We start from the raw sequence: 18,146 nt of genomic DNA, 5'->3' as shown, positions 1-18,146 counted from the left end.
TAAAAAAAAGAGAAACACAGTGTCATTCCTCTTGTCTAATGTTTGAGACATTGGCTGCTCCCATGGGGAACCCAGGTTCTAATCCCACCGGTTATGAAAGCAGATGTGAAATGTAGAATATCGTGTGAAATTTTGGGAAACTATGTGTCTCTGAGTGGTGAGAAATGTCAGGGAAAAAAGAAAAAAAATCGGTAAAAAAACGGAAAAATGTACATCTGAAAGCCCATCCATTATTTTTTTTTCACATGCATTTTTTTCTCATTTCTCTCTCTCTCTCTCTCTTTCTGTCCGAGTTCCTTTCCTCCTCTCCAATCTTCCCCTCTCCCTTTCTCTCTCTCTCTTCCTGTGTCCATCTTATGGATTATCTTTTTCACTCGCACCCCAAACCCAAAACCCCTCTATCCCTTCTCTATGTGTTTTTCTCCCTCTCTGTCTGTCTCAGTATCTTTCTCTCTGAAAGGCTGTAGTGAGAAGCAATGCATACTGTCAGACTGTAGACACACACAAGCATACACACACACACACCTGAGTAGAGCTGGTGCTTGTCTCCGCTCCACTGCTCTGCAGTACCATGAATATATTCATGGGGTTGAGGAGAGGCGTCGGGCTGCTCGACATGCATCACATACACATACACACACCCACATACACAAACACACAATCACAAAGCATAAGAACACTTGCGCACACCAATATACTTACATACCAAAACCCAATCGCTCATTCATGCATACACACTTGTTCACACACACATGCATATCTAGTCATGACAGCTAGTGGCGTTATCACATAGCCATTAGGTGGGAGGCAATTGATTTCAGGTGTTGTGCCATAGACCCATCTGCACTATCAGATGTGACTGTGTGTGTGTGTGTGTGATTGTTTTTGCATACATAGTGTGTGTGTGTGTGTGTGTGTGTGTGTGTGTGTGTGTGTGTGTGTGTGTGTGTGTGTGTGTGTGTGTGTGTGTGTGTGTGTGTGTGTGTGTGTGTGTGTGTGTGTGTGTGTGTGTGTGTGTGTGTGTGTGTGTGTGTGTGTGTGTGTGTGTGTGTGTGTGCGTGCGTAAAGTGTCTTGGGAAAGTATTCACCCACTTGGCATTTTTCCTATTTTGTTGCCTTACAACCTGGAATTAAAATACATTTTGGGGGGTTTGTATCATTTGATTTACACAACATGCCTACCACTTTGAAGATGCTGTGAAACAAACAAGAAATAAAACTGGAGCGTGCATAACTATTCACCCTCCGAAAGGCAAAACGTTGTAGAGCCACCTTTTGCAGCAATTACAGCTGCAAGTCTCTTGGGGTATGTCTGTATAAGCTTGGCACATCTAGCAACTGGGATTTTTGCCCATTCTTCAAGGCAAAACTGCTCCAGCTCCTTCAAGTTGGATGTTATTTTTTTTATTTTTTTTAATCCTTCATTTAACTAGGCAAGTCAGTTAAGAACAAATTCTTATTTTCAATGTCGGCCTAGGAACATTGGGTTAACTGCCTTGTTCAGGGGCAGAACAACTGATTTGTACCTTGTCAGCTTAGGGATTCGATCTTGCAACCTTTCGGTTACTAGTCCAACGCTCTAGCCACTAGGCTACCTGCCACCCCACTAGGATACCTGCCAGGTTCGGCTGGTGTACAACAACCTTTAACTCATACCGCAGATTCTCAATTGGATTGAGGTCTGGGCTTTGACTAGGCCATTCCAAGACATTTAAATGTTTCCCCTTAAACCACTCGTGTTGTTTTAGCAGTATGCTTAGGGTCGTTGTCCTGATGGATGGTGAACATCCGTCCCAGTCTCAAATCTCTGGAAGACTGAAACAGGTTTCCCTCAAGAATTTCCCTGTATTTAGCGCCATCCATCATTTCTTAAATTCTGACCAGATTTCACAGACCCTGCAGATGAAAAACATATCCAAAGCATGATGCTGCCACCACCATGCTTCACTGTGGGGGTGTTGTTCTCAGGGAGATGAGAGGTGTTGGGTTTGGCCAGACATAGCGTTTTCCTTAATGGTCAAAAAGCTACATTTTAGTCTCATCTGACCAGAATACCTTCTTTCATATGTTTTGGCGAACACCAAATGTGTTTGCTCATTTTTATTTTTAAGTAATGGCTTGTTTTCTGGCCACCCTTTCATAAAGCCAAGCTCTGTGGAGTGTACGGCTTAAAGTGGTCCTATGGACAGATACTCCAATCTCCGCTGTGGAGCTTTGCAGCTCCTTCAGGGTTATCTTTGGTCTCTTTGTTGCCTCTGATTAATGCCCTCCTTGCCTGGTCCATGAGTTTTGGTGGGCGGCCCTCTCTTGGCAGGTTTGTTGTGGTGCCATATTCTTTCCATTTTTTAATAATGGATTTAATGGTGCTCCGCGGGATGTTCAAAGTTTCAGATATTTTTTTATAACCCAACCCTGATCTGTACTTCTCCACAACTTTGTCCCTGACCTGTTTGGAGAGCTCCTTGGTCTTCATGGTGCTGCTGTAACGGATGTGATATGGCTAGCTAGTTAGCGGTGGTGCGCGCTAATAGCCTTTCAATCGGTTACGTCACTCGCTTTGAGACCTTGAAGTAGTGGTTCCCCTTGCCCTGCAATGGCCACGGCTTTTGTGGAGCGATGGGTAACGATGCTTCGTGGGTGACTGTTGTTGATGTGTGCAGAGGGTCCCTGGTTCGCGCCCGGGTCGGGGCGAGGGGACGGACTAAAGTTATACTGTTACACTGCTTGCTTGGTGGTGCCCCTTGCTTAGTGGTGTTGCAGACTCTGGGGCCTTTCAGAACAGGTGTATATATACTGAGATCATGTGACACTTAGATTGCACACAGGTGGACTTTATTTAACTAATTATGTGACTTCTGAAGGTAATTGGTTGCACCAGATCTTATTTAGGGGCTTCATAGCAAAGGGGTTGAATACATATGCACGCACCACTTTTAAAATATTTTTTTTATAAAACAAATTTTTTACATTTCACTTCACCAATTTGGACTATTTTGTGTATGTCCATTACATGAAATCCAAAAAAAATCAATTTAAATTACAGGTTGTAATGCAACAAATTAGGAAAAATGCCATGGGGAGGAATACTTTTGCAAGGCACTGTATGTGTGTGTGAGATAACTAATCGAGGGTTCCCCTGGTACACTTAGCGACATGTTTAGGGTTGATTGGAAAGGAAAAGTAAGGAACATAATTGCACATGAGTTTGTCTAAGTGCTTTTACATCTCACAAGAGCCTATCATATCTATAAGAGAAGATGCTTCTCCGGGATGATTCCAGCTTTAAAGGTGCTACACCTAGAATGTCTCCGAATTTCTCCCGTATGTGAAAGCTAGGTGAATTGCAACAGCACTAGGCTGCATTCAAAACAAATCTCCCTCCTCCCCATAACATGGCAGAGACGTTCGGCTTTGGTCCACCAGCTTCAAACAGCTGTAAAAACAATACATTTTGTTTTTGAAAATATATTTCACACTGATTTAGATGGCACAATGATTCTCACATAAAATGAAATTGAGCGAACAGTGTAGAAGTTTTGCAACCAGGAAATTACAGAGCGATTTCAAATAGATAACACAGCCAAAGTCAAAACAGCTTTCCCATTTTGACAACAGATGGTTTCACACCAGAGGAAACAGATGTCATTCCAGGGGACATAGACCATTAATAACCTTCTATAATGACCTTTTTAGACTTATTTTATCAAATAACAGTTATTTGCATTAGGCCTATTTGTATCCTGTTGCAATTTGTATCTTTTTAAGTGGTTCTGAGTGCAATTTTTACATATTCATTCTCCCACGCCTGGTTGCTCATTCTCAGGATACAAATGATTGCTCTGGCGACCTCTGGGTCTGTCTCTGCCACCTGGGGAGGTTCTGGTTCTTTTACCTGGCGCTAGTCAATCAATCAATCAAATGTATTTATAGAGCCCTTTTTACATCAGCAATGTCACAAAGTGCTTATGCAGAAACCGAGCCTAAAACCCAAGAGAGCAAGCAATGCAGATGTAGAGGCTTGTTGGCTAGGAAAAACTCCCTAAAAAGGCAAGAACCTACTGATGGTGCATGTAGACAATGGGACTGGCTGTGGTGCTCCCATTCCTGGTTCTCACTCCCTGCATTAGACCATTCATCCCCTTGGTCCCTCTCTGTCTGTCCTATCAGTTTCACTCATCCTGACTGATTGGCATATGTGATCCACCTTGGGAGGGCCCCCATCAGTGGTGCCTCTTTTCACCCTGCCTCGAATTCAAATCGGCCTGTCTCACATCGAACAAGACTCAATCGACCCATCTGTCTCAGTGGTCAGTTTCTCAAACCCCATCGTTGGCTATGTTGTGCGTTATACTCCAAAAACTCTCCAATGGAACACCTCTTGAGTGGCGCCTCGTCTCCCGTGGCTTTGGCTGTGGATAGGTTGTGGCCTCCCACTGGGCGAGCACGAGTGTGCTTGGGTCTCCTTCATCACTGGAGGACTGTGCCCCTGTGCCTCGCTGCGTGCCCAGGTAAACCTCAATGATGTGGGGGGCTACCTGGTTGATCCTGCCAGTAGCATATTATTGTCCCAAAGATTAAGCCTTGCAAGTCTTAGTACACACAATCGGAACAGTGAAACTGTGAATGGCTCCAACTTTACTTGCATAACTGTGGCAATTTTAGCTCGAAGATATGCCAACAAGCGCTGACCTTCGGGATGTGTGTGTGTGTGTGTGTATCACATCAGCTTCATCTAACTCGGCCAGTAAAAAAATAAACGCTGAAAAGCCTAAATCTGCAGCCAGGAGGCGACAGAGTCCCCACAGCCACAATGACTTGGCAAAACTCCTCTCCTCTCGTTTCCTTTCATCTCCTCTCATCCCCCTTATCTCCTCTCCTCTCCAATCCTCTTCTCTTCTCCCCTCCTCCTGTTCTCTCCTTTCCTTTCCTCTCTACTCCTCCCCTCACCTTTCCCTCCTCTCTTATTTTCTCCCCTCCTCTTCTTTCCTCCATCCCCTGTCACCGACCCACTGACTCTGCCACTACTTTGTGAATGGTCCACAGTGCTCCAACAAGACTTTCTCTGTCCTCATCTCCGCATATCTAATGGGACTGGATCAGTTACAGCTGTGGCTGGGAGGGATTTCTGCAAGACATCAGCTATTTTCTGATCAGTCGCTGGTGAAGGAGAGGAGACAAGGAGATGGCAAAGGAGATGCCGAAAGAGACGACGAAGGAGACGACGAGGAAGGGGGAGCACCCGGTTGAGAGATTGGGGACATGGTCTTTCTTTAATCCTGAACAGTAGTTTGTCGTTGATGTTGCTTCAAAGTTGTTACTTCAACACCATTTATCAGTGTCACTTAGAGGTGTGATAAGTGAACTCGGGTCGGCTGTGCCCGTTTCAAAAACATCCCAAGACGTGTGTGAGCATTTCAGTCACACAGAATATCAAAGAAGGGAGGGGATAACCACGTGTGTTATCTCTACCTTGACCTACACTGGCACACCTATACTGTCTATCCTAATCATATGGGAAAGAATAGTTTCCTCTTCCCCTCATCCTCTCCTCAGCTCTGTGGGAATTTGTCTCGTTGTCTCCCGGGGTTCAGTGTACAGGACTGTTGAGTTCACTCCTGTTGCTCAGGGAGGCAGGCAGGCTGTGTTTGAGAGCCACGCTCACTAAATGTCACACACAGTCACAGACTCGGCAGGAACACATTCAGCCTGTAAAGACACTGCCGGGCACCTGTCCGTCACATCAGCAGCGATTAGCTCTGACGGTTAACCCCTTCCCCTATCAGACTGAGGGATCATGGAAGGAACACCGTTATTGGCTCTGATGCTTAAGCCCTGTGTGTCACTGGAGCAGACAGTTGACCCCTCCCACTTGAAGTGGGGTGATTCTGCCCCCCAGTAACTTGCTATTTGACTGCAAAGTTATTGAGCCAACATTTTTAAAAACACTACTGATGCTTTCTAATAATTTGATGAATTACCCAATTAAACTAAGATTACATAATTCAGAATAGTATCAGCTAACAGCTTGGAAATACTCAAAGAACTGTGTGTGTGTGTGTGTGTGTGTGTGTGTGTGTGTGTGTGTGTGTGTGTGTGTGTGCGCGGTCACATCTGCACCCCATGTTGGGGCTGGGTAGGAGCGATTGATCGGAATAATCTAGTTGCTGGGTTGGAAAGAAGGAGAGGGGGAGGAGGATGAAAGAGGGAGGATGAAAGAGGGAGGATGAAAGAGGCAAATCAGGTGCACATGTGTCACCTCCTTTACCCTGGGGCGGGACAGGACCGACAGATACCCTTTATACATAAGCCTTGGTTTATATAGAGCAGAACGATTGCCAGTGAACAGACAGGAGCATGCAACACGCTCCTAAACACAAGACCACCTCCATTCCTGTCATTATTGAAAGAGATTGTAATATCTCACATCTCAAAATAGGACTACTTAATGTTAGATCCCTCACTTCCAAGGCAGTCATAGTCAATGAACTAATCACTGAGCATAACCTTGATGTGATTGGCCTGACTGAAACATGGCTCAAGCTTGATACATTTATTGTGTTAAATAAGGCATCTCCTCCTGGTTACACTAGTGACATATCCCCTGCGCATCCCACAAAGGCAGATGCACAGATATTTAAATTAACCCCCCAAAAAGATGGCGTTCTAATATTTTAGCTTCTAGTCATGAAATCTACGCAGCATACACAATAACTTTGTACAGCTACTGTACTGTTTACAGGGCTCCTGGGCCATATACAGCGTTCCTCATTGAGGTCCCTGAATTCATAACGGATCTTGTAGTCATGGCAGATAATATTCACATTTTTGGTGACTTCAATATTCACATGGCAAAGTCCACAGACACACTCCAAAGGCATAACCATCATCGACTCAGTGGGTTTTGTCCAACATGTCTCTGGACCTTACGCATTGCCACAGTCATACCCTGGATTTAGTTTTGTCCCGTGGCATAAATATTGTTGATCTAAATGTTTTTCTTCATAACACTGGACTATCGGACCACCATCTTATTATGTTTGCAATCGCAACAAATAATCTCCTCAGACCCCAACCAAGGATTATCAAAAGCCACGCTATAAATTCTTGGACAACCCAAAGATTCCTAGATGACCTTCCAGACTCCCTCCACCTACCCAAGGACGTCAGAGTACAACAATCTGTTAACCTCCTAACCTAACCTGGGGTTCGATCCCAGGCTGTGTCACAACCAGCCGTTACTGGGAGTCTCATAGGGCGGAGCACAATTGGCCCAGCGTCGTCCAGGTTAGGGGAGAGTTTGGTTGAGGGGGCTTTACTTGGCTCATCGTGCTCTAGCGACTCCTTGTGGTGGGCCAGGCGCCTGCAGGCTAACCTTGGTCGGCAAGGTGAATGGTGTTTCCTCTGACACATTGGTGCGACTGGCTTCCGGGTTAAGCGGGCGTTGTGTGAAGAAGTGCGGCTTGGCGAGTCATGTTTCGGAGGATGCATGACTCGACCTTCGTCTCTCCCAAGCCCGTCGGGAAGTTGCAGTGATGAGACACGATCGTAATCACAACATTGGGGAGAAATAGAGGGTATACATTTTATTTATTTTTTATAATAAAAAATTATAATATCGTCCTATATCAATCTCCCATTCCTCTCACAATTTGGGAAAAATATGTTGTGCAACAACTCCCTGCCTTCCCGAAGACAAATAATGGATACAAAACGCTCCAGTCTGGTTTTAGACCCCATCGAAGCACTGACACTGCACTTGTGAAGGTGGTGCATTACCTTTTAAAGGCGTCAGACCAAGGTTCTGCATCTGTCCTCCTACTAGACCTTAGTGAAGCTTTGGAGAGATTGGAAACCCTAATAGGTCTACACGGACAAGTTATTGCCTGCTTTACAGTGCCTTGCAAAAGTATTCACCCCCCTTGGCGTTTATCCTATTTTGTTGCATTACAAGCTGTAATTTAAATAGGTTTTACTTTGGACTTCATGTAATTGACATACACAAAATAGTCCAAATTGGTGAAGTGAAATGAAAAAAATTACTTGTTTAAAAAAAAGTGTATAAAAAAAAGTGGTGCGTGCATATTTATTCACCCTATTTGCTATGAAGCCCCTAAATAAGATCTGGTTCAACCAATTACCTTCAGAAGTCACATACAGTAATTAGTTAAATAAAGTCTACCTGTGTGCAATCTAAGTGTCACATGATCTGTCACATTATCTCAGTATATATACACCTGTTCTGAAAGGCCCCAGAATCTGCACCACCACTAAGAAAGTGGAAACACCAAGCAAGCGGCACCATGAAGACCAAGGCGCTCTCCAAACAGGCCAGGGACAAAGTTGTGGAGAAGTACAGAACAGGGTAGGGTTATAAAAAAATATCAGAAACTTTGAACATTCCACGGAACACCATTAAATCCATTATAAAAAAATGAAATAATATGGCACCACAACAAATCTGCCAAGAGAGGGGAGCCCACCAAAACTCATGGACCAGGCAAGGAGGGAATTAATCAGAGAGGCAACAAAGAGACCAAAGATAACCCTGAAGGAGCTGCAAAGCTCCACAGCGGAGATTGGAGTATCTGTCCATAGGACCACTTTAAGCTGTACACTCCACAGAGCTGGGCTTTACGGAAGAGTGGCCAGAAAAAAATACATTGCTTAAAGAAAGAAATTTGCAAACATGTTTGGTGTTCGCCAAAAGGCATGCTGGAGACTCCCCAAACATATGGAAGAAGGTACTCTGGTCAGATGAGACTAAAATGTAGCTTTTTGACCATCAAGGAAACGCTATGTCTGGCACAAACCCAACACCTCTCATCACCCCAAGAATACCATCATGCTGTGGGGATGTTTTTCCATCAGCAGGGACTGGGAAACTGGTCAGAATTGAAGGAATAATGGATGGCGCTAAATACAGGGATATTCTTGAGGGAAACCTGTTTCAGTCTTCCAGAGATTTGAGACTGGGACCATCCAGCAGGACAATGACCCTAAGCATACTGCTAAAGCAACACTTGAGTGGTTTAAGGGGAAACATGTAAATGTCTTGGAATGGCCTAGTCAAAGCCCAGACCTCAATCCAATTGAGAATCTGTGGTATGACTTAAAGATTGTTGTACACCAGCGGAACCCATGCAACTTGAAGGAGCTGGAGCAGTTTTGCCTTGAAGAATCGCCAAAAATCCCAGTGGCTAGATGTGCCAAGCTTATAGAGACATACCCCAAGAGACTTGCAGCTGTAATTGCTGCAAAAGGTGGCTCTACAACGTTTTGCCTTTCGGAGGGTGAATTATTATTCAATTATTATTATTGAGTTATGCACGCTCACGTTGTCTGTTTTTTTGGTCTTATTTCTTGATTGTTTCACAATAAAAGTGGTAGTCATGTTGTGTAAATCAAATTATACACACCCCCCAAAAATACATTTTAATTCCAGATTGTAAGGCAACAAAATAGGAAAAATGCCAAGGGGTTGAATACTTTCGCAAGCCACTGTAGATCTTATCTGTCGGAAAGAAATCAGTTTGTCTTTCTGGATGGTTTTTCCTCTGACAAATCAATTGTAAGTTTCCGTGTTCCTTAAGGTTCCGTTTTAGGACTACTATTGTTTTCACTATATATTCTACCTCTTGGTGATGTCATTCGAAAACACAATGTCAACTTTCACTGCTATGCAGACAACATACATTTTTATGAAACATGGTGGATCCCCACATTGCCAACTCTGGAAGTCTGTGTTACAGACATAAGGAAGTGGATGGCGACAAATGTTTTACATTTAAACTGACACAAAACAGAGATGCTAGTTCTAGGTCCTGAGAAACAAAGAGATCTGCTATTTGATCTGACAATTAATCTTAGACGACTGTACAACCATCAAAACTGTGAAGGACATTGGCGTAACTCTGGACCCGGATCTTTCTTTTGACGAACACATCAAGAATATTTCAAGGGCAGCATCTTTCCACCTTCGTAACAATGCAAAAATCGGAAACCGTTTGTCCAAAAAGGATGCAGAACAGCTCATCCGCGCTCTAGATAAGACTACTGCAATGCTCTACTACCCGGCTACCCGGATAAAGCACTAAATAAACTTCAGTTGCTAGAATCTTGACTAGAACAAAAATATTTGATCATATTACTCCAGTGCTATTACACTGGCTTCCTGTTAAGTCTAAGGCTGATTTCAAGGTTTTACTGCTAACCTACAAAGCATTACATGATTTGCTCCTACCTACAGTATCTCTCTGATTTGGTCCTGCCGTACATATCTACACATAAGCTATGGTCACAAGACACAGGCCTCCTTATTGTCCCTAGAATTTCTAAGCAAACAGCTGGAGGGAGGGCTTTCTCCTTTAGGGCTACATTTTTATGGAATGGTCTGCCTATCCATGTGAGAGACGCAGACGTGGTCTTGACCTTTAAGTCTTTACTGAAGACTCGTCTCTTCAGTAGGTCCAATGATTGAGTGTAGTCTGGCCCAGGGATGCAACGGTGAATGGCAAGGCACTGGAGTGACACACCGCCCTTTCTGTCTCTGCCTGACTGGCTCGCCTCTCTCCACTGGGATTCTCTGCCTCTAACCCTATTACAGGAGCTGAGTCACTGGCTTACTAGCGCTCTTCCATGCCGCCTCTAGGTGGGGTGCATCACATCGTGCCAGGCTTTTTTTTTGCTATACTCATCTTAAGTGGGTTGAGTCCCTGACGTGATCTTCCTGTCCGGTCTTGCTCAGGCTCGCGCAGTGGTGGAAATCTTCGTGGGCTATACTCATTACACATCCTTGTCTCAGGGTAGTAAGTTGGTGGTCTGTTGATATCGCTTCTAGTGGTGTGGGAGCTGTGCTTTGGCAGAGTGGGTGGGGTAATATCCGGCCTGGTTGGCCCTGTCCGGGGGTATTGTCTCAGCCTCCAGTATCTATGCTGCAATCGTCTATGTGCTGGAGGGCTAGGGTCAGTCTGTCCTATAGTCTGCTCCCTCTAATTCTCCCATCTCTCTCTACCCGGAAGAGTAGAGTACAGTAGAGTAGAGGAAGAGAGAGAGAGAGAGAGAGAGAGAGAGAGAGAGAGAGAGAGAGAGAGAGAGACGCATGCATACAAACACACAGAAACACAGAGAGACACAAAGAGAGCGACACAAAGAGAGAGAGAGAGAAACCTAGGAGATTCCAGGTTTCTTACCTCTCTCTGTTGAACTTGAGTGAGTGGAGGATGGCGGGCCTCTTCTGCCTCAGGTTCCAAAGGTGCACGCTGTCATCTGCCAGAGCACTCACCAGCGCCCCCTGTGGCAGAACCGGAGAAGACAGCATTTACACACAGGTAAACATCAGTACACAATGCACACACAAGCTTGCAATGGCATTTCTCCATCTGGTGAAAGAGGCTGAATTGCAAGCAGGAAAGTCACAAAGACACGCATACACACACACAGGCACGCACGCACACACATCTATAGAGATACAGGAGTGTTTGAGATGTTTTGGAGTGGAGAAGAAAGGAGATAGAAAGGGGGTTTAGTGGGGTAGAGAGCGAGATAGAGACAGTGTCAGTAGAGGAGGTCTGGTGTTGGATGAGGTGTGTGTTCCTGTCTTCACTACTCACCTCGTTGATGAGAAACTGTAGCGAGATGACAGCGGCTCCACTCTCATGTTGACAGTAGCACTCAACACCTGGACGACCAAACCTGATAGGATCTCCGTCAAGGAATCAACCAATGGAGAAGAAGGTGGGATGGATAAGAAAGGAGATAGAACCACACAATGAACTAGGAGATTCTTTGCTTGCTATAGGTTTCGGTCCTTACATGGGCTTTTGGAACAGAACAACCTATGTTTTGCTCTGTTATTCTGTCATGACCAAACATTGGACAGGTTAGAGCCATTCGACAGGCCACCCACAGTAAACGCCAAAGTACATTTCAGTAGTTTATCTACACTATACATACAAAAGTATGTCGATATCCCTTCAAATGAGTGGATTTCTGCCCTGCTAGAGCTGCCCCGGTCAACTGTAAGTGTTGTTATTGCAAAGTGGAAACGTCGAGCAGCAACAACGGCTCAGCCGTGAAGTGGTAGGCCACACAAGCTCACAGAACGGGGCCACCGAGTGCTGAAGAACGTGAAAAAACGTCTGTTCTCGGTTGCAACACTCACTACCGAGTTCCAAACTGCCTCTGGAAGCAACGTCAGCACAATACATGTTTGTCGGGAGCTTCATAAAATGGGTTTCCATGGCCGAGCAGCCGCACACAAGCCTAAGATCACCAGGCACAATGCCAAGCGTCGGCTGGAGGGGTGTAAAGCTCGCCGACATTGGACTCTGGAGCAGTGGCAACGCGTTCTCTGGAGTGATGAATCACGCTTCACCATCTGGTAGTCCGACGGACTAATCTGGGTTTGGCGGATTCCAAGAGAACACTACTTGCCCGAATGCAGAGTGCCAACTGTAAAGTTTGGTGGAGGAGGAATAATGGTCTGGGGCTGTTTTCATGGTTCGGGCTAGGCCCCTTAGTTCCAGTGAGGGGAAATCTTAACACTACAGCATACAATGACATTCTAGATGATTCTGCGCTTCCAACTTTGTGGCAACAGTTTGGGGAAGGCCCTTTCCTGTTTCAGCATGACAATGCCCCCGTGCACAAAGCCAGGTCCATACAGAAAATGGTTTGTGGAAGAACTAAGACTGACCTACATAGAGCCCTGACCTAAACCCCATTGAACACCTTTGGGATGAATTGGAACGCCGACTGCGAGCCATGTCTTGTAGCCCAACATCAGTGGTCAACTGAAGTAAGTCAATTAAAAGTTGCAGCAATGTTCCAACATCTCGTGGAAATCCTTCCCAGAAGAGTGGAGGCTGTTATAACAGCAAAGGGGGGACCAACTCCATATTAATGCCCATGATTTTGGAATGAGATGTTCAGAGACCAGGTGTCCACATACTTTTGATCATGTAGATATAGATATAGGCATTTCCTAGCTAATATACTGCAGTCTGTCTATCCTGGTAGAGTTGTTTTCTGGAGAGATACACAGAGATAAGAAACAATTATACATTTACTTCAAAATAAACAAATATACACTCAGTGGCCGGATTATTAGGTACCACACCCCGTTCATGAAAATGGTTCGCTCCTACAGACAGTGAGTCACGTGGCCGTGACTTGCCATATAAAGCAGGCAGACAGGCACAGAGGCATTCAGTTACTGTTCGATCGAATGTTCGAATGGGCAAAATAAGTGACCTAAGTGACTTTGAGCGTGGTATGATCGTCGGTGCCAGAAGTGCCGGTTCCAGTATCTCAGGAACGTCCGACCTTCTGGGCTTTTCACGCACAACAGTGTTTAAGGTCTACCAAGAATGGCGGCACAAAAAAAAACATCAAGTCCACGGCAGACCTGTGGGCGAAAACAGCTCGTTGATGAGAGGTTGAAGGAGAATGGCAAGAATCGTGCAAGCTAACAGACGGGCCACAAACAGGCAAATAACGGCGTAGAACATCAGTGGTATGCAGAACGACATCTCAGATTCACCAACCCTGGACTATTGAGGAGTGGAAAAACATCTCTGGGTACAACAAATCTTGGTTCCTGTTGCGTAATGCTAATGGCAGAGTCAGGATTTGGCGTAAGCAGCATGAGTCCATGGCCCCATCCTGCCTGGTGTCAATGGTACAGGCTAGTGGCGGTGGTGTGTGGAAGGTTTTCCTGGCACACGTTAGGTCCTTGATAACAATTGAGCAACGTTTCCATGCCCCGAAAAAATCAGTCTGTTCTGGAGGAAAAGGGGGTCCCACCCAGTACTAGATGGGTGTACCTAATAAACTGGCCACTGTGTGTATAAATAAATGGCAGAGGAAGATCATCTGGAGCTGCAGAGAAACAAACAACACAAGATAATTACATATTCCTCCAACCTTAATCTGAGGTCAAGACAGCGGAGAGAGAGAGAGAGAGAGAGACAGAGATAGAGGGACAGAGAGAGGAAATAATGAAGAATGGGGGAGATGGAAAAGAGGGGGAGGGAGAGTGGGAGAGAGTGCACGCATGTGTGGGTGCAAGAGAGAGAGGGATGGATGAGATGTATGGAGGAGGAGAGCGGTATGCAGATGTATAATAAATAAGCAGGGGGAGCAGGGAGAGAGAAATATATAGAGAGTGAAAGAGAAAGAGAAGGGGAAAGATTGAAAATGAAGAGCTTCCTCCACTGAAGGCCTATATGAGTGAGCTCACTGATGATGCGTATTCATCCTACCAAAAATTCCTGTGCAGACAGAGTGGAAGAGAGGAGGAGAGGAAGAGAGGAGGGCCGGGTAGCAGTTTTTCATGGGGGATGCAGTTAAGCGTAACACATGACAGCCAGAGAGATGACACTTTCCTCATAAGAGAGGAGAAAGAAGCAAGCAAACAGAGCATCCTGCTAATATCTCCAGCTAAAATAGCCTACTAAAATCTTGCATCACAGGCTGCTATGGGCAAGAATATAATTGTATAGACTGATCAGGGCAACACTAAACTACAGCATTACCTGCACCAGAAAATAAAAAATTACCACACACTTACATATATTATCACACACACATCCGGTTCACAAACAAAAATACTGTACATCAAACATGCACATAGCACATACGTGAAGGCAAGCTTCTCCACCCTCCACACTCTCTCACACACATTCTCGACAAAACGAGAAAGCGAGGGAAAGGGGAGGATACCAAGAGAGAGCCCCCCCTGCAGAGTAGTTGGAAGAATGATCTGGATGCTTAAGTCCAAGATGGGAACTGGAAGTGATTGCCTGGCAACCAAATATTTTGGGCCCGAAAAAAAAGGCAGGACTTATGATTGTGCTTTTTAAAACGTTTCTCTTCGACTTTCTCTAAAATGCAGGCAGGCTTCCAAAAAGAATATTATCGAAAAGCACACAGACAGACTAACTTGGGAAAACAGTTGGCTGTACAATCACATCAAATCATGGTCAAAGATAGAAAATAGTAATATATAATATAATAATATACAGTATAGCATTTAGCAGGCACTTTTATCCAATGAGCATACATTTTTGTATGGTTGGTCCCGTGAATATAGTGAACATTTATCAGACTGAACTCTCTGTCTTAAATAAACAATTATGACAATATGCTAAATGTTTCAGGTCTGAGAAAAGTAAATTGTGTCCTCCAAAAGATCTAAAGATTATGCCCTCGGAATGTACCATTTACCTTTTGGGGGGTTGTTCTCTGTCTCAAAAATAAGGACAAAACCATATATAGATGGTATTGGTGTAACAAATCATTGTCTCTAATATATAAACCTTAAATGCATGCCTCATGGCATCACAAGGATTATTCTATGTTTGGTTAAAGACAAAGCCCATGATGTTTAGCCTCGGATGACCCCTATGACACTTGAGGTTGAACAAGTACCTCAACTCCAGGCACATGATCCTTTGTGTTATCTTTCCACAGTATGACACAGTCCCTGTCACCACCAATACCACTCACATATTTGACAGATTGACTAGAGTGAAGAAAAGAGGGAGACAGTAGAGAGAGAAAGAAAGAGAGAGAGAGGAAGGGAGAGAGAGAAGGAAGGAAAACCGGGTCAATTCCTCATCTCGTCAAGATGGAACTTTAAAAAGCCATTTCGGCCCCTCAAAGTCAACATATCTGCTATTTCATGGGTTCTCGTAGTCCCTGCGCTTAGTGTTGGAAGCCGGAAGGGAGTCTTCTCTTCACATCAAACAAAGTGAACTACAACTAGGGACGCATATGGAGACAATACAACCCAGGGAAAGCACTCGGTTGGTTCCTGTGGATGTAATCAAATTGCTGTGAGTGGACTCTTCACCTGACAGAACCAATGGAAAGTATGATGGATCTCCTAGACCATTTGTTGTTTTGTACACCCTACACCATAGGGAGCGATTTTGTGTGTGTGTGTGTGTGTGTGTGTGTGTGTGTGTGTGTGTGTGTGTGTGTGTGTGTGTGTGTGTGTGTGTGTGTGTGTGTGTGTGTGTGTGTGTGTGTGTGTGTGTGTGTGTGTGTGTGTGTGCGTGCGTGCGTGCGTGCGTGCGTGCGTGCGTGCGTGCGTGCGTGCGTGCGTGCGTGCGTGCGTGCGTGCGTGCGTGCGTGCGTGCGTGTGTGTGCGTGCGTGTGTGTGCGCGAGGCTATGCCAATGGTTAGTGATAGACATAGAATGTTGAAGAAAGACAGAGCACAGGGAGGGAGATAATGAGGAAAAGAGGTAGAGTAGGAGAGTACCGAATAGAAAGATCTAGAGAGGAAAATGGAAAAACAGCAAGAGAGAGAGAGAGCGAGAACAGAGTAGGAGAATGAAAGCCAGAGAAAGATAAAACGAGAGAGGGATAGGATAGAGAGAGACAGATAGAAAAATGATAGAAAGAGCCGGCAGAAGAAAGAACGCGAAAAAGAGGGAGGCCGCGAGTGAAAGAAGGAAAAAAGGCTGTGAGTGTGGAGGTCTGTGACGTTGGGCCGGGACTGACGTCATACATGCCCAGTCATACATCACCCTGCCAGGGAGGGGTTGGGACAGAGTCTGCTGGTCTGCTGCCTGCTCCCACAGCTCAGATAGACAAAGGTTGAGAGAGAGCGGGAGGGAGGGAGAAAGGGAGATCAAGAAAGATAGAGGCAAGGAGAAAAAGAGAGAGAGAGAGTGAGAGAGAGGATCTACCAGGGCATATAACCAGCTACTGCAACAGTGCACAGCCAGTCTTCCACAGTGAGAAAGAGAAACAGCTTATTATCACAACCAATGACAGAGAGTGCTATAGGGCACACAATGCCCTCCTAAATAAACAAACACATACACACACACACACACACATACAAACCCTACATTTGAGAGCCACATTTAATGTGTACAAACTCACGCATAAACATATGCATGCGCGCGCGTACACACACCCTCGCACAAACACACACACACACACACACATTCAGAGCGGTAATTAAATTGTTTAATATAGTTCCAGTATAAATCATTTCCCCTGACACATTTGAGTTATTATGCATGCAAACAATTAAATCCCACACACAGTAGAGTAAAGTACAGGGCTGCTGGCTGTTTGTTACCGCCACAGTTACACCTAAACCACACTCTCACCTTCACCTGAACAAAGTAACAGTAAAACCAGTGTACCACAGCTACACCAGCCTCTCACCTTGCGCTGTGCTCATGACAGTGAGTATACCCAGGAACAAAGGCTGAAAGCTCCGTATATTACACCATCCTCAAACAGATCCATCTATTTGGCAATGGCTATTTGCTGAGGTGCACAGTTTAACACCCTGCTAATCCACTACAGCCAAACAATAATGAGGCTGTTTGCCTGTTCCAGACAGCTACGAAAGAGAACCTATGTGTCTGGGGAGATATTTTTGTACATACTGTATCAAATATTTGGATTAGTTACATATGAAAGAATGAGTAATCATATACTTGTTCAAATGTATAGTTCTATAGTAATGATCACACTGTAAAGTGTTAATAATGCTGACGTTTTACGAGCTCCTTACCAACCGTGCTATTTTGTCAGTTTTTTCTCATTGTTTGTAACTTATTTTTTTACTTATTTTGTACATACTGTCGTGTCTTTGGCTATGCCAGATTAATTGCTATGACATGCTATGCTATAAAATAATTTCTGCGTAATTAATATTACCTTATTGAACTAATCATGTAAATATAATTAACTAGAGGGACACCACGAAATAATATTTATAGAGCTGTTATCTTCCGAATAAACTCTTAAAGATTTAGTCATATTTTACATCCATAGCAGTCACATTAATCGTCATTTTATTCAGTCTCATCTGAAAGTGGTAAATCCTTGGTTATCTGCAAGAATCCTGGCTAACAAGTTGAATCAGCAATACAAAATTGGGTTTAATTATTTATTTACTAAATACCTAACTAATCACACAGAATCACACATACACAATTAAATCATAACTTGATTTCAAATTGCTGTCATAAAGGAAAACGTCCCTAGCGGGCGGAACAGATATGACAGCTTGTTACACAAAGAAAAGGGGCAGGATTTTAGTGAAAGAGCGGGAGACTGGAACATAGGCGAAGCTGTACTATCGTAAATACAGTATCTTATGCATTCTAAATTACC

At 44.5% G+C, this 18,146-nt stretch overlaps 1 protein-coding gene across 6 annotated transcripts in view; it reads right to left on the bottom strand.

The window, feature by feature from the left end:
- The window catches only part of LOC139556657 (syntaxin-binding protein 5-like), a 167,165-nt gene that overhangs the window by 94,161 nt on the left and 54,858 nt on the right, over window positions 1-18,146 (bottom strand). For all 6 annotated transcript variants that reach the window (XM_071370872.1, XM_071370875.1, XM_071370877.1 and 3 more), the window contains exons 3-4: window positions 11,610-11,691; window positions 11,190-11,290 (exon numbers count right to left, since the gene is read on the bottom strand). In XM_071370872.1, coding sequence (XP_071226973.1) covers window positions 11,190-11,290; window positions 11,610-11,691 — 183 coding nt within the window. The remainder of the gene's footprint in view (window positions 1-11,189; window positions 11,291-11,609; window positions 11,692-18,146) is intronic.

The sequence above is a fragment of the Salvelinus alpinus genome, chromosome 27 (assembly GCF_045679555.1).
Source record: "Salvelinus alpinus chromosome 27, SLU_Salpinus.1, whole genome shotgun sequence".
NCBI classification, from domain to species: domain Eukaryota; kingdom Metazoa; phylum Chordata; class Actinopteri; order Salmoniformes; family Salmonidae; genus Salvelinus; species Salvelinus alpinus.
Note: the sequence above shows the minus strand (reverse complement) of the source record. Positions and strands in the feature narration are given on the sequence as shown.